General features: G+C 41.0%; 1 protein-coding gene across 1 annotated transcript in view; it reads right to left on the minus strand.

Moving 5' to 3' along the window:
• SPAG17 (sperm associated antigen 17) overlaps positions 1-17,343 on the minus strand; it is a 204,528-nt gene that overhangs the window by 131,904 nt on the left and 55,281 nt on the right. The window contains exon 4 of the mRNA XM_058660118.1: positions 6,812-6,943. Within this exon, the coding sequence (XP_058516101.1) occupies positions 6,812-6,943 (132 nt within the window). The remainder of the gene's footprint in view (positions 1-6,811; positions 6,944-17,343) is intronic.

Raw genomic sequence — 17,343 nt, forward strand, 5'->3', positions numbered from 1 at the left:
AGAATATAAATATAAATGATTACATAAATGATTATTGGATCTATGTTAGAAGTTCAAGACTACAAGAACATCTTTGTGCCTAGTTAATCTAGTTTTACAAATCTATGCTATTATTCACAATAAAGGAGACTCCACACTGCAAAGTGCACTAATTATTATGAAAATATATTTGAAAGAAAAGTTAAGAAAATTATGGTTGTCAAAATGTCAAAACAAACAAGCCACTCAAGAAATGGGCATGGGAAATGGGCAGACACTTCACAAAGGAACAAACCCAAATGGCAAATAAACATATGAAAAAATGCTCAAGTTCCCTGGCAATAAGGGAAATCCAAATTAAAACATCAATGAGGTACCACCTAACACCAGTAAGACTGGCCCACACGAATAAAAGCACCAACAACACCTGCTGGCGAGGTTGCGGGGAAAAGGGAACCTTACTCCACTGCTGGTGGGGCTGCAGGCTGGTACAGCCTCTATGGAAATCAGTATGGAGAATATTCAAACAACTCAAAATCAACATACCATATGATCCAGCAATAGCACTCCTAGGAATATATCCAGAACATTTGTTTTATGAGAAACCAACATGCAATCCTATGTTCACAGCAGCACAATCAGTAATTGCAAAAACATGGAAGCAGCCAAAATGCCCATCAACAGAGGATTGGATAAGAAAGCTATGGTTCATCTACTCCATGGAATACTACTCAGCTATTAAAAAAAACAAAATGCAGTTCTTTCTGGCCAAATGGGCCAAACTGGAAACCATAATGCTAAGGGAAATGAGCCAATCCCAAAATATTAAATCCCACATGTTTGCCTTAATTTAAGATGATATGATGTTATGTATAACATGTTATGTATGTTATATGTTGTGTATAAAGTAAAATTGAAATGTCAATGAGGTGGTCACAGAAGGTGGTTAAGAACTCACATTTATTTTTAACATATTGGTTACTCATTACTATGTCAATTAATTACATAATGATGTAAATTTTTGCTGATGATATGTTGGAGCTTTTAATTGATCGGGATGATACTCTGCTGGCTCTGTCTTCAAACCAGAGAGGGTCTACCTAAGAAGCCGTTGAACTTGACTGGACAATAAGATGCTGGACTCTATGTTTGGTATACGCTTGCAACGGGGGAATCTCAACTGAACTTGAGCTGTGGTTATGCAACAAGGTGGAGGAATCCACCATGGTGGGAGGGTTTGGGGAGGGGTGGGGAGAATCCCAGTACCTATGAAACTGTGTCACATAATATAATGTAATTAATGAATAAAAAAATGAAAAAAAAAGAAAATTATGGTTGTCAATAGAACATCTTATCAACAAAAAAAGATGGCATACTCATGTTTGGATAGTGTGCTGAATAAAAATTACAAAACAATTTAACTGAAAAAAAAACCCTAGATTGGATTTAAAATCTTTTGCAATGATGACTATTAGTAAAGAACAACTCCACAGAAAGAAACAAGGAAACACACCAACGTGTAATGTTAATCATTAAAAGGTTATGGCACTGTGAATGCTTTCCTTGGTGTATTGTTTATTACTTCTAACCCTACCATTTCCCTCTCTACCCTCTCAACCTCTTCTGTCCCTCCACTGAATATTTGAGTTAGGGATTTGTTTATCCAGAGAGCTGATATTGTATAGAAAATAATTGAATAAGCTTGGGAAACTGTCAGATTCACTTGACCAAATGATACAATCTTAAGAACCAGGCAGAATGCCCTGAGCACCCAGATTGCATTTCAGCGTGGAGCGCCTAGCTCCTAGGACCAGAACATGACATGTGGAAGAGGTGGCAGCGGTGGTGGTAGTGAGGAGCTAAATCTGACGTCTTGCTGACACCTGTGTGCTACTACGTGACTCTGCCAACTTCAGCACCACATCACTAAAGCTATGCTACCTCACCATTCCGAGGGACAGGACCAAAGGTGTGAAGATGTTGCAAACAATCTCAGGAAATCTAGTTCTAGGTGATTCTCTCAAAGACTGGCTCATTTCTAGGTGACACTGGAATATAAGTCAGGCTTCTCTTAGAAATGAGTGATTGGTTAGTTTTGGGGCCTTTGTCTTTTGTGAGTTTTGTTTCTTTCCATCACCACTACCTATACATTTTCACTTCATGATGTTGTGCACCACGTTATCAGTAAGACTAGATGCTTGTTGGAAGATCACTGAGAAAGCTTTTGTTTCTGTACACAAACATCTCTGGGCAAGTGCTTTACTGATTGTGGACCAAGGGTGTCATTCTATAATTATTGAGACACATTTGAGAGGGGCAGGTCTGATGGTTAAGAACGTGAGAGTCCTGACAGTTTTGGATTTGAATGTTGGCTCTGTCACTGAGAATAACTGGCCTTGGACATATTGCTAACCTTTTTACACTCTTTTTTTCCACATCTACAAATTGGGAATACTCTGCACTTCACAAAGTCATAAAATATTGAATAGTAACATATGTAAACACTGGGGAGAGTGCCAGTCAATAATGGTAGCTGTAATTACTAGTTGCTCTAACAATAGCTACTTCAAATACGTGTTTCTTTAAATTTTTCTTGAAGCTCGTCAAATATTTCCATCAGTTAAAAGCAAACCAACAGAGGATAACACTTGCACAGTTTCAGAGCTAAGTCAGCCAGGGTGCCACTTATTGTTTTGTCTCAATTGTGGGGTTTTCAAACTTCTTAGATCCGACATTCATGTTGGTAGTATCTTCATTTCAACAATCCAGCCTCCAGAATTCCACCCAGTTAGTGAGGCAAGTTATTCCTTTCCTGAAGCCACACGGGTCCCTCTAAACCAAGCTCCTGCTCTTCCTCTGTTTGATTTCTTAAAATAGTTTTAGAAGACTTTAACCACAACTGAATCAAAACTAACCAGCCTGTAATTTCCTGGTATGTCCCTATGGTCTTTCTCTTAAAACAAAACACACGCAGGAAAATGGCATTACATTGGCTGGTTTCCAGTGCTTCGGGGTTTCAGCCGGAGGAAACTGGGAAATGTCTGTGAAAGCTACTCTAATTTCTTGCTATTCTGCTTTCAAAGCAGAGCTGTTTGTGTCGTCCTCATGTGTCATCAAACTTCAGGCACTTCTAACGTGCAGCTCTACAATCTTAGTCCTTCAGAAAATAAGTTATGATGTGTAAACTTGAAAGAGAATGAACTGTTCTTTTACATAAGAAATACTTCCTAAAAAATCCAAGAAAATATTCACTGGTTATTTGAATACATTAAAAGCAGAATTAGAATATATTCAGATTTTTTTCTTCAAAGCTACGCAAACATGTTGAATTCAGAGGAAGATAAGATCATACTTAAACTGGTCAATTGTTTAAATGACTAATGAGGTCTTGTATTATGGCCACTTTCCATTTTTTGATCACTAAATGTTTTATTAGAATTCTCAATATAAAGGAAATATTCTGACTCATAATTGAGTGTCTTGTAGTTAATATGTATTCATAAATACATCATAAAAAGTTGTAATTAAAAAAGCATAATTGTAAATGAAAATATGGAATTCAGGTTATAACTAAATTAGTGCATGAATTAGAATAAAAGAGATCTATTTTAAAATTATAATGAAAATAATTAGAATACATGTTACTAGTACATTATTTCTGTGAAACCTTCAATAAATGTTTTTGAATTTATGACTTAATAATGGATTAAAAATGATAGAACTAAAAATGTCAAATAAATGTTGAAATAATGATGTAAAGAAACCTCACCTTTAAATAGAACACCGGTAACAAAATTTTAAGATACAATAAAATTTAAATTGGGATTATTGTGTGAAAATAGTCATATTCAAAAATTCTGAAATGCTAAAATATATTTATAAAATATGCTATCTTTTCTTCATGGTATGTTGTTTGGTGTTTCCAAATGAATAAATATTTTCAAATGCATTTAATTTATTTGTAACTAGAGGTCTATATTTTTTCCAGAAGTTCATATAGTAAGCATTTTAATACTTTTCTTAGAAACATATTTTTTAGTGTTTTTTTTAAACATCACTTAACTATCAGGTTTTGTTGCAAAGCAGAAAGCAAATGCAATGTTAAGCATGTTTAGTTATTAAAATTAAGTATTAAGTGTTAAGCTATTAAAATTAATTGAATATAAGTATGATATCTTATTGATTGAAGCTATATTATTTATCATTTAAAAATAATTTTATTTTTGATGTTGTTTATATAGTTGACAAGGATGTATGCTCTCGAGGACCACTGATTAGGGTGTGGACGGTCAAGGCATGAGGGAAGGTGACCATTTATTTTTAAGAAAAGCTTATATTGATCAAACCAAGATCAATTATATAGTAATATACCACATTGGGGAAAAGAAGAGGCAGCTAATTATATTGGTTATTTTTGTCTTTACCTTGTTTCTAATGTTTTCTGTAACTACTATGATGATTACTTTAAAGCATTCATTCTTAAAAATATAATTCCATAAAAATTTAGCATAGTAGAACAAAAAAACCTCTTGGGTTTGTACAGACAGAAACAATTGCATTAGCAAGCATTTGGAAGAAAACCTCCGCTCAGGCTTCATGTTTAGGTTAAAGAGCTGAAGATTCCTTTAACAGCCTTCAGTAACCTCAGAGTTCCTAGGTGTAGGAGAGGGGCAGACTTGGAGCAGTCTTGTCTTTTCCTCATTTTCTACTCCACAGTGTGTTACCAGCTTTACATGCTTTGCACTTTGCTTTCAACCAAACTGCTAGGCTGACAAACGCTGAAGTCTACTGTTTCAACCAACCTCTCAGGCAAAGTTGTTGAAATGTATATAGACTATCCTCCTGCAGCCACCTACCTCTGTTTTGCCTACAGCGTGAGCATATTCTAGACAGGATTCCATTGCAATCAGTTTTTGACAATGTATTTAGCACTTATTCATATGGTTTCAATTCAGAAGTTTAAGGTTGGTGCTTGGGTATTCAAAATAATGAAGACATTAACTTATGTTATTGTTAGCTCTTAATCACTCAGAGTTCTCTGGCTGTGATATTATGTCCAAATACTCTTTTTTCACTACCTGAAGTTCGCACTCTAATTCTTCAGGTGCTAATATTTTCAATGAATAAATTGACATTATTTCCATATTTCAGGAATTTTTACTGTATTAATGTGAATAATACTGAGCAGAATAATACTGAAGGAATATTTATGCAATTAGAAGCTTGACAAATTTTCCTTCACTAACCAGGATTTTCCACTATTTTATATAACTTAAATGTTAATTGAAATTTATAGCCTAGTTATATAATAAACAACTCTTGAATTATAGGTGGCAAACAAACTGATGCTCTTCAAAAGCACTGTAGGCATTGTAAAAATCCTGAGCAAACAGAAGGCACAGGAACTTTGCAAGGCTCACGCACCATATTTTATGATTCAGATTCCCATATGATACTGGAATTTAAACACGCAAAAAGACATATTTGTATATTAGGCTGAAATTTTCCAATTTTTCTTCTGCCAAGTCTTAACTTCCCCGACTATATTCTGGTGAACAATTCTGTATTTCTTAGAAGGAGGTTATGGATACAGCATCATATGGGCTCCTATGCATAGTCTTCCTGGGAACCATATATGGCAGTCTGGTAAAGTCTCTTTACTAGAACAGCCTCTTTGAAAAATTATATTACTGTTGCCAAAATCATTCAGGCAGTCGCTTAATTAAAATAAAAAAAAAACTAGTTTTGGGAATCTTGCAAAGATGAAAAAGATGTTGGAATGTATTCTCTTTTCTTTGTCTTCTAACATGACTTTCCCTCTTCCATTTTCAGAGCATAAAGAAGCATCTTCAGATGCAAACCCATTTCATACACACACAAATATATACACACATGTGCTACAAATCTATATACAGAAGCAGTGGCCTTTCCAAAAATATCTCAGCATGATTTTGACAGGACCTCTTTTTTTTTAATCAATTTTGTAAAGTGAACAAACCTCACTATGCAGATTAGAAGCATAGCCCTGTTTCCCACCTCTTCTCCCCTCCAGCCAGCATTTCTCATCCACACTCCTCCTGGAAAGGAATCTTATTTTAAGTAATGATCATAAGCAAATAGATATGAACCTGACATTACTTTGCAAAAAGTATTTTGAGGCACTTTTCAGATGCAAATATGAACCTTTGGAAAACACAACTCTTTTCATGGGTAAATTAAATGGAAGTTCACATATGAAGAAATGACCTGGTGCCTAATATGGGATTACAGAGACGGGTTGCTACTGAAATATTCTGGCTATAATGAAGGTACAGATGTGCCTATTGTGTTAATAGGCATGCCTATTGAATATAATATAAAATATTTAAACTGTTTAGAACCCGACCATGAGGATTCCCTCCTCCCCACTTCCCACCCCCTTTAATATTTACTTTTCCTGATTCCCTGTCTCTTCCTTGGCTCCCTCTTTTGTGATGGCATGAATAGGAGCCTATTTCCAAAAGCATGTTTTGGTGCAGGAATGTTTGAAATCAATGCAAAATACTCATGAAAGTGTTTATCATGAAAAAAAAAAAAAACGCGCACAGCTTTCACAAAATCTCTTTGCAATCCTTGTATACCATCAAAGGAACAACCTTAAGGCATGAGCCCTGGACAGTGTCATTTTCTTATGTAGATACACTTCTTTTTAACAGACTTAATTCCTCCAACAAAACCTGGATCATCTTTTGCTTGAGAAATGGAGGGGACTTAAGCTGACCGGAAGTGTGCTTGAGAAGCCCTGCCCCCTTTCACTTGCCTTCTCTGGAAAACCCAGCATTTTGTACAGTACCTTCTTCTCACTGTCTCGTCGCATTTGGTCTCTAATTTTTATCTGCAGAAGTTGAAATTTTAAGAGCTTCCCTATCAGTGGTAAGGACAGTTTCTCTCCAGTATCCAGAATTGTTTTTGCTGCCATTAACACCTAGGAAGAAACACAATTATTAGAAAAAGGGACACTGTAGTTCGTGGGCACAGTCTGTCAGTGACAAAGACATGAAAGGCTGTTTTACGTTTTGTGATTTTCGTGTTACTAAAAGTACCTCATTGCCTGACAATGAAGATGTGGTGGCGGGGCAGAGAAAAGTGGCATTCCTCCCTCCCTTACGCCCCCTTTTCAATAAACTCGGTTGTCTGAACATCAAGACCTTTTTCTGGAAAGGCGGAGTTGCTTTCTACAATGATGTCAGACGTGGCTCCCAGAAAAGCGTAGACAGGAAGGGCCGGGTCCCGTGTTCAGATGATTGATAGGTCAGTTTCATGCTACAGAAAGTCTATTGTTGTTTGGTGTAGCCGGTAGTCCAAACTGTCAAACTGTGACTTATGAGGACGTTATAAACAGGGTGTTTTGTTTTTTTTTTAACTCATGGAAATGACGATGTTAGCAGTCTTTTATTTCTTGGTGACCAAATTCAAATGAAAAGTTAAAAGCTGCTTGACACAGAGACGCCATGTGACCACCGCTCCCTCCTTGCAACGCCTCCCTTGCAACTCAATGCTGATCCTGTTGGTATGCAGCCTAATTGGGGTGAAATAAGGTTACTGAGTTTTCCGTGGGTGACGACAGCCACTAGGAACATACAGCTGTATTGTCCAGATGTGTGGCACTGACAGCCTGGTTTATGGCTGTGTTTTTTACAGCTTGTTTCCCCTAAATTTCACACAACTCTCTAACATCTGGGCCCTTTTCCTTGGAGCCCTATAACCACTTTATTTACTGCAAAAAAAAAAAAAAAATCCTAAATAAAATAACGTAAAATATACCATAAAAAGTTGCTGTATGTTTCTCTTTCTTCATGCTGTCTCCCCAGTAGAGCTCACCTCTGCCTACAGCACTGTCACAGAAGTAATCCAGTTAAAGTATTTTCTGACTTTGTTTTTAAGCTAGCATCATATTTATTTATAACCTCGGGATGAATTAGGTGTTACCAAAATGTTCTGACATGTTGCTTTTCTCCCACCCCCACCCCCGCACAGCAATCACTCCTTGGGGCACATATGGTGTCAATTTCAGGCCCTAGGCCTCAGACAATGGCTGTGCACCCTGAATCTCATGGGCTGTGTCTTCTTGGAGCCTCACCCCAGCTCTCCGTGGGGGCTTTCCTGACTGCTCTGGGTCCTTCCGCCTTTCCCGTTAGCCCAAGGAAGTAGACTGGGTAGGGAGGTGCCTATCTCTCTTCTGACTGCAGGGGGCCCTGTGGATTCTCAGATGCCAGAATGTAACTGGATCTCTACAGAGACCACATTGGCGTTTCCCCCATCCTTTGAGGGAAGGATTCCTTTAAAACTGCCACTCTTAAAAACCAAAGGCACAAACCACGTGTGAGAGAAATGCATGTGTCTAAGCAAACGCTGTTCCCGGAGTCCGGTGCTTTGCTTTGTGCGCTGGTTCTGCACTTACTGGCACAAGTTTGTGAAACGGACAAGCTGCCTTTCATCTTTGGGACTGGGGAAACTTGTAGAATCTCACCACTTACGTTAGGATCAGACATCCTAAGGGGTCTGCTGACCAGGCAGTTTACTGTAAAATGAAAGCTTTCTGACTGGGTCCAACCCCCAAGAGATGTCAGTATTTGGCTCTGAATGGGATTATTATAATTTTTTTCAATGTTAGCTAAACAGTGAGCTGTCAGGCTGCTCTGTGACGTCTGGTTCAAAATATTCGAAACTTTGGACTTTTAAAGCTCACAGCGGTCTGGTATGCAACATTACCTTGTGTTACAAAGATAATGAAAACACTGGGAGCCAGGCAGCACCACGTGGCCAGGTTACCCAGGAGTAGCTGCTAATCTGTGCCAACAGGACATTCACCTGTGTCCAGAGGGGTGCTGGGGGAAGCCTGCCTGGCGTCACGGTGATGGATAGCATGTCTCCGGAGGTGCTTGCTTGTCTCCAGGAGTCTGTGAATGTTACCTCACTGGGTGAAAATGTACTCAAAGCACAAGACATGCTAGGAGAAAGGTATTTTGCAGGCCATAAAAATTATTTCTGGTTTGTCTAAAACTGTCGAGTGCTGCATTTCAAACGGAAATCAGACCAAGCACCGAAGACACTGTTCTTTTCTAACCCGCTGTGGGGAAGATGGGAGATGAGGAGCTTCCCTAGGTTTGGGGAAAGCATGCTCTCTCAAGATGTGGGTATACACAGAGGGCAGTGGCATGCAGGGCAGGGCCTGGGGGGCCCTGTGGACACATTCTCTTCCCAAGAGACCCCCTCCCCCGGGTGCATCTTAAGGCAGACTTCGCACCAGACCCGCAGGGAGACAGGCACCGTTATGTTAGCACAGCAGAGGCCAGGCATGCGTGTCCACCAGCATTGCCTCCCACCAAGGCCATTGCTAACTCCTTGGGGTAATTAGAGAAAAGGAAAGCTTAGGCTCAATTCAAAAACCCTGGGGTTGAAGATTTTCATAGTGTGTGGCTCATCCCTGCGGGAACTGGAAAAAGAAAAGCGCTGGCAAATTAATTTCCACCAACAGTGCTTTCATCTCACACCCTATAATTCACAGTCCCACTCAGCAAGTACCATGTGGCTTGGTGTCTGAGGCAGATCACATCCTTCAAGCACCTTCATTGGAAGGATAGGTCTTTGAGCAGAAAAAGGAAAATTGAACTAGAGACAGAACTTCAGAGCATACCTACTCGTTCACATATCATTCCAGAAGGGCCTCTCCTCCCCTAGCCTGAAAAAAAAACTTAGCTTCCTAAATTAGATAGAAAACAGTGCTCTGTGGGTTAAAATCTGAGGGAGTATTCATCAGGTCAAAATACTGAGTAGGTGTGGCCGGCACAGGGCACATGGCAGAGACTAACAGCAGGATGAGCCTCATGGGCAAGTGAAACTCATTAATAGAAGAGAGGTTGCCAGGCAAGGCCATGTGTCTTTCTGAATCTGTCAGAGGGGCCTGCAGCCCTGGTGGCGGGTGGGCACAGGTGTTTGGTTCTGGGAAGCAGAGCAGGCTTCCCTGAGTGCAACCGAGGAAGGAAGACACGCATCTGTTTTACTGTGTGCGGGCATTGATTTGAGGTTCTGCTACGACGTTTGTTGATTCTCAGCATTCTAGGAAATAACATTTCCTTTATCACTTGCCGGAGGCCAGCTCCAGCCAAGTTTGGAGCTTGAGAAGGGTGTGCGGTGTCCACCAAAAGAAAAGACACGGACACTGTCACTTAGTGCCCTCTTGTAACAGCTCAAGAAGAAGCTGTCCTTTTTATTTACTCAGACACATCACAAACCTCTGCACAAACGTTTCATTGTTCTATTTTTACTTCAAGACTAAGGGGGCATGTGCAGACATTTGGTCATTCTGTCTGTACTTCATGGCTGGCAGGTGCCCCTAAAGATAATTCTGCAAAATACTGTATTTATATTCTTCAAAGCAAGTCATCGTTTATTCTTCAGTAATAGCAATGGAGCAACAGCCAGGACTCCAGGGCCAAGGAACATGTGATTACCTGCTAATCAGTACTACATTCATACCACATTTCTATTTCCACAACTTGCCCATCATTTAATGGAAGAAATACGTTACGAGGGAAAAATGCAAGTATCCAAGACAAAAGTTTCAAATATTAAATCCCACTACAACTACAGGCTAAATCCCATAAACAATCAAACAATAATTAAAAGCATATCTCTGTAATATTAATAAAAGCATCCTTTAATTCCTCTAGTCAAAAATTTATATAAGAAGCCAAAACAGCTACATTTCCTATGTCCAAAGAAACTGCAAAAGCAGGATAGCTTTTAAGGTCACAGTAACTCTATTGCCATAGCAGTTCAGCTCATACTTCTATCACTTTCGTTAATATTTAGGATATTTATCAAGCCCTTTCCCAGAAGGTGTGCTACATGTCTGGGACAGATTCTGAGGCAAAGGTTAAGTACCCAATAAGGTGTCCAGAAATGGCATGGGCTTAATTGTGCTCCTGTGTGTAAATTGTTAAAGACCCGCTCACCAAGACATTATCAGTGACATTAACTCCCAAGCTCATATTGGTTGTACAAGCCATCTCACATGGGCAAACAAAAATGCCTTAATAGATCACAGAATTCTTAGTGGGGTGGTTGACTGTCCATGCAAAAGGAGGTGAGCCTGTGTCAAGGTGGTCGGAGAGACATCCGCCGGGCCTTGCCAAACAGCTGGAAGCTCCTCTGGGCCTTGCCAAACAGGGGAGCTGTTCTCTTCACACCTTCATGTCATCCACACCCACTGCACAGACCCCAGCAATCACTGACTTGGTTCAAAGGCTTATGCCATGTTTACTACCTAATGATGAAAATTTAAAAAAACACCTACCAAATGTGCCAAATGATAATTTTTTAAGTCTATCAAATGTGTCAAATTCTTTTCTTGCCTGAGGATCAGGCCCACCCACGGACACGAGCACACTGTGTTACTAATTCACATCAGTAAGGATAAGCACCTGCTGATGCTGAGGTGAAGTGGATTGGGCTGCCGTTTGGAACACTGACATCCAATGTGGATGCTCCACTTCCCAATCCAGCTCTTCGCTAATGCATCTGAGAAAGCAGTAGAGAATGGTTTAAGTTCATTGTCCCTTGCATCCACACAGGAGATGCAGAAAAACTCCTGGTTATTGCCTCTGGCCTGGTCCAGCTCCCGCCACTATGGCTTTTTGGGAAGTGAACCAGTGGATGGAAGATCTCCCTTCCCGTCTCTTTTTCTGCCTCTCCTTCTCTCTGTAACTTTTAAAGAAATAAATGTGTGTTAAAAAAAAACAATTGCTCCACACTTTCCATAGATACCAGAAGTATGCATGTGTGCAAATCTATCTGCTTATGTATATTAAGCAAACTGATAGAGACATACGTGTACACATGTGTGCATACATGTATTATGCGTATGGCTGACAGATTGATAATGCATATTTTCTTACAGATATAGATATTATATTTATGTGCTATAGTCACACCTAATGCATGTAATACGGATATAGATGTTACACCCATATTGTATATATATATATATACATATATATATACATATATATACATATATATATGACTGATGGATATGCAGGACATGTATACACACATATAAACATATATATACACACATGTATATGTATTTATGTATATAAGACAGACTGATAAATAAGTGGCAATAGAGTGATGAACAGGCAGATGGAATAGAACCCCTTCCCACGAGGTCTGATTTTCCTGTTGTGCCTACAAAGAGCACTCAGAGCAGCCTGAGTCTGTGCTTGTTCTAAGAAAGCCTGAAGATTTGGCATCTGGATTGCTCTTGCCTGAAACAGGCTTTGGGAGTGGATGCTACAGGAGAGGGCAAGGTGTGAGTGAGGGCAGAGCAGTGAGTGACCCTGGACCGACGCCAGACGCTCCTTTCACTTGGCCCTTGCTCTGTCCTAAAGAAACAAATCAGGATCCACTTAGAGAAAATCAGAGGTAAAAACACAGCGTGTAGGTGACAGTGAGCTTTGTTAATATGCACTGTATTGTGGGGGAGGATGTCAGAAAAAGTACGATATTCTGAATTTCTAGTACAGGTTGAGATGGAGGAATGCTAGGAGGAGGGCTGCCCCGCAGTCCCAGAGCCCCCTTCCGGCCCCTCTGCTCTCCCCTGCTTCATTCCTTCCGCATTTATGAAGTGCCAACTATATTGTAGTCACTGCATCGCTTGATCCTTTACGTGTCTAGTCCATCCAATTCGCATTCTTTAAGTAATGAATAATTTCCAACGAGGCATAATTGGAAAAACAGCTGGGAGGATGAAAAGACGGCTGTGGGGAGACAGAGCCGGAAGAAAGGGAAAGAGCAAGAATGACCGAAACATATTTTTCTCACTTTGAGAAGAGGAAAAGGAAAATAATCAAGCAAAATTAAACTGTCTCAGCGTAGACGTAAAGGTGACTGAGAGGCGCGGGCTGGGTCTCGGCCCTTCCGTCTGCCTGATGCAGATGCAGCGTCCTGAGAAGGCTCCCACCACGGCCGGCAAGCTGCTCGGGAGGATGATAAATACCCCGAGCAGGTGACTCCTGGATCGTTTTCAGCTGCCCGTAATTAAACTGGGATCCATCTCTCCACAGTGTCAGGGCTGTAAAACAGTCCCAGTCATTGGACCCTCTACATCTGTGCTGAAATGAAATAATATTTGGCAGTAACAAGGAGTCACTGAAACGAAATAAACAAGCCCTTTCAAGACTACATAAAAGTTGGTAACATAATAACATTTGACAGGGATTAAGACCTCTTTGGGGGCTGTAAGGAAGTTTCAGAAGCAGCAATAACAAATACATGGAAGGTAGAACAGATCTACGGGTGTAACAGAGTTGTGTAACACGAAACAGGACAAATTTCCCAAGGGAGAAATGCAGTTTTTTGAACATCTCATATGTACAGCACCTGTCGGAGAGCACGGAGCCACTGCAGAAGTGTTTGGTGGCACCCACTCAGCACAGGAGGAGAAGGCAAAGCTTTCCTTTTACTATGGGGTGTTCTGTGTTGCATGCCTGCGATAACATTAAGAAGGGGATCTTTAGTGTTATTAACTGTTTGCCTTGTGAGTGCATGTTTTCAAATGTTTACAGCCACAAGTACAAAGTTCTGGGACCAGACTGAACGCAGTGGTGCGTTATCAGGCTACGTTAACATGCTGATGGTTGCTTAGCACACAGCACGTAGCACCCCACAACCATTTTCAGCACTTTATGCAGTCAAACCATCACCTGCCTTTTAAGTGGGGACTCTTACCACTCCATTTCAATGCATTAGGAAATTAAGGCCTGGGATCTTGCAGCTCATAATTATCAGTGAAGGAATTTGAACCCAAACTATCCACAGTGCCCTGTTCCTACTCATTGTATTCTGTGGTCTCACTCTAGGCCTCAGGTGGGTCAACTGGACTCCTATCTTAAGTCTCAGTCCCTTCCTGGTGTCCAGGCCCAGTTCTTGTCTTAGCTGTAAGGACTTTAGAGCTTTTTAGCCCACATGTTGATGCTTAAAAACTCTTGCTACTCATACTGGTTTTGTTCTTACCCAGTACTTTTTTGTAAATTTTTATTTTTATTGATTACATTGCATCATGTGACACAGTTTTATAGGCACTGGGATTCCCCCTACCCCTCCCCAAACCCTCCCCCCATGGTGGATTCCTCCACCTTGCTGCATTGCCACAGTTCAACACCAAGCATAGAGTCCAGCATCTTATTGTCCAGATAAGTTCAATGGCTTCTTAGGAAGACCATCTCTGGTCTGAAGGTAGAGACGGTAGAGTGTCATCCCCATCAATTAAAAGCCCCGACATAACATCAGTAACAATTTATAATGTTATGGAATTAGTTGACATGGTATTGAGTAACCAATATGTTAAAAGAGAAAAACAAAAAAAAAATTAATGTAAGTTCTGAACCACATCCTGTGACTTCTACATTGACATTTCAATTATTAGTTTACATACAACCGGTCTCTGTACACCTTAAAATGGCTATAGATTACTATTCAGCTGTCTCATGCCTATTTTAATTTTAGTATTTAGCTGTTTATAGCGTTGAAGCATGGTTTTGCTGAACCTGGCTGTTTTTCAGGTAGTCTAACTCTATAACTCTAACAAGACATATGTCAACAGTTTAGGTGAACAGTTTTAGGAGGGTTGTGCAGAGAAATCTTCAATACCCCAGTGAGGAGTGACTAATCTTTGTGTCCCACCCAGTGAGTTATAACTGCATCCCCTTACCCAGTACTCTTCTGGAGAACTAATTGGGGCCTGAGGGTCTGAGTCTTCCTTCAGTCCTCACAGCTCCACCTTTCTCTCTCTTTGGCCCTGAGTAAGTATTTTAGGAACTGCTGACAGGCATTTATTTTTCTTTATTTCTCTTTTCTTTTCTTTTCTTTTCTTTTCTTTTCTTTCCTTTCCTTTCCTTTTCTTTTCTTTTCTTTTCTTTTCTCCTTCCTCCCTCCCTCCCTCCCTCCCTCTCTTCCTTCCTTCCTCCCTTCCTTCCTTCTTTCCTTTTACTCTTCCTCAAATCTTAAATCCTTTTCCTAAAACCCTGCCTTTACTCTGCGAGTGGTGAGTTAAGACTTTGCTAATTACCTGTCAGCCCACCTTATGTGGCCTGCGTAGCTCTGTGAAAGTGACTGGCCCCTGAACTTCCTGCTCACCAGCACTGGAGTACATCATGTGTCATGGTATTTGATCTGGATGTTCCATTTTGCAGACTGGAGAGGCTGTTTGCTCATTCACCCTGCTCCTCCTCTTTCCTAGGAGAGCTGGAGTCCCCACCAGGTATTGATCTCTCTTCTATTCAGCTAGCACAGATGAACCCACTTGTACCAAAAATATGGTCTAACCTACCTTGGTTATGATTACTTCAAGATAAGAACGTGATACCATTCAGGTGTGTGAGTTAGGTGGGGTGTGAGTTTCTGGGTCCGCTTTTTCTAATTATGACAGAATTTTGAAGAATGAGTTGCTGCAGCTTCACAGTGCCTACTGGAAAACTGAATTCCCCTGAAAAATGAAGGGTCTAGCAGCCTGCAAAGATGTGAAGCTGGCGCTCCTGTGCTAAGCTGGCCCTAAGGCCTGTTTACACTTTCGGTCACAACACATTTCTGTCTTATTCAACCCAGTTTTATTTTCCTATTAACCCAGAAGTGAGCAAACTGACATGGAGAGAGTCATGCTTTCAAGGTGTGTTTCCCAGCATCACCTAAGATTTTGTTGGAGACACACATTCTTGGGCTTTAATCCAGTCCTATTAAATCCAATACTCTGGGAGAGAGCCTCAGTAGTGTTAATCCCTATAAGAGGGTCAGGATTTTCCCCCTCATTAGTTCACAGTGATTTAAATTCAAAGCCTAAAAAAACATAGGAGACATTAGTAAACAAGTATTAACTGGCTGAAGTTAGATGGCCATTGTATAACATGTTTCATACTGCTTACTTGTAATTTTACCACTATATGGAGTCCTTTCTATAGTAATTCACCCATGCTTAGATTGTCTGTATGGCCAAAGCCAAGTGTGAGTTACTGGGGGGGTCTCTGGAGATGGCACTGTTGATATTGTTCACCCTTAATCTAAGACTCGTTCTGCACCTGCGCTGTCCCTGTGGTGCAGTCCTGGTGAAATTCCCGTCTCACTGCTGTTGAGATGGAACTATTCTTGGTTATGAATTAGCTTGGCCTACTCTTCACAGATTCACCTGGCCATTCATGCATCAGAGTTCTCATGGGGCACCAAGCGCATCCCAAACTGGGGCAGATGCCGAGATGCAGGATGTTGGCCCTGCCTGTCAGGAGCTCTCACTCGAGTGGGATGGAGTGATGCTGAGGTGTGTGGGGCTTGCAGGACAGCTTCCCTCCCACAGTTTGCTGTTTTGTGCCAAGGGATGCAGGTGAGAGGATGTGGGAGTCCATGGAAGGCTCACATCAGCCACAGTAAGGGTGTCATTCAGAGATGAGGATGCAGCTGTGACTGAGACCAAGTTCTGTGAGTTGAGGGAGGGGAAGGGATGAGGCCAGAGAGAAAGTGGCACATTCAGGAAACCAGGAAGCAGCTGGCAGTGCTGGAGTTGGGTGCAGTGAAGTTGATGCCCATGGGGTCCCACCAGGGGTGTGACCACTAGCAGCTTGAGCAACCTGTTAAAGGAATCTGGAGTTTTGTCTTGAAAGTTACAGGGAGATAGAGTTTTAAGTAAGTGACAGACATGATCAGATACAAAAAGATCTCCTTGTGAGTTGAAGTGCTTTCCTTTCATCTTCAGCAACTGCTGCTCCTATTCAGCAACAAAACCCTCGACTTTATTGGATGTCTTGGTAGCTATCAGCCAACCTTAAACACTCTGAGTGTGTAGTTCAGAGTGCTGCCGTGTGCCGTCCCTCTTGCCATGACTGTGGTTTGTGCCCACTATGTGGAGGCACCAGTGCTTAGCAGAACTAATCTAATTTGGCCAGAAGCTGTATGTAAGACAAGGCCAGTGGGTACCCTTGGGAGGCCAGGCTGCACACCTGCCTTGAAGAGCAAAGCAGTGAGCAAAACAGGAGTGTTTCCTAGCCTTGTCCAGATCACTGTGACTTTGATAGCAATGCTATCTGGTAAATTTTAGAAATTTTTAAAAAATTAAAAAGGTAAGTTTTTTTTTTTAAAAATGAAAGAATGGATTGAAGGATAAACTTGGGGTGATGGAAAACACTCTAGAGAGGGGAAAATGAGCAATGTCATCAAGTTGTGGATTGGGACGGGGCCCCAGGGCACAGCTGGAGAGTTTACTGTTGGAGGGGTGGCTCCTCCTCTGGTTCTGGAGTGGCTGGTGGACATGAGGCTCAGAGTGCCTGGATGCTTGTG

This window comes from Ochotona princeps, chromosome 2 (genome assembly GCF_030435755.1).
Source record: "Ochotona princeps isolate mOchPri1 chromosome 2, mOchPri1.hap1, whole genome shotgun sequence".
Classification (NCBI taxonomy): domain Eukaryota; kingdom Metazoa; phylum Chordata; class Mammalia; order Lagomorpha; family Ochotonidae; genus Ochotona; species Ochotona princeps.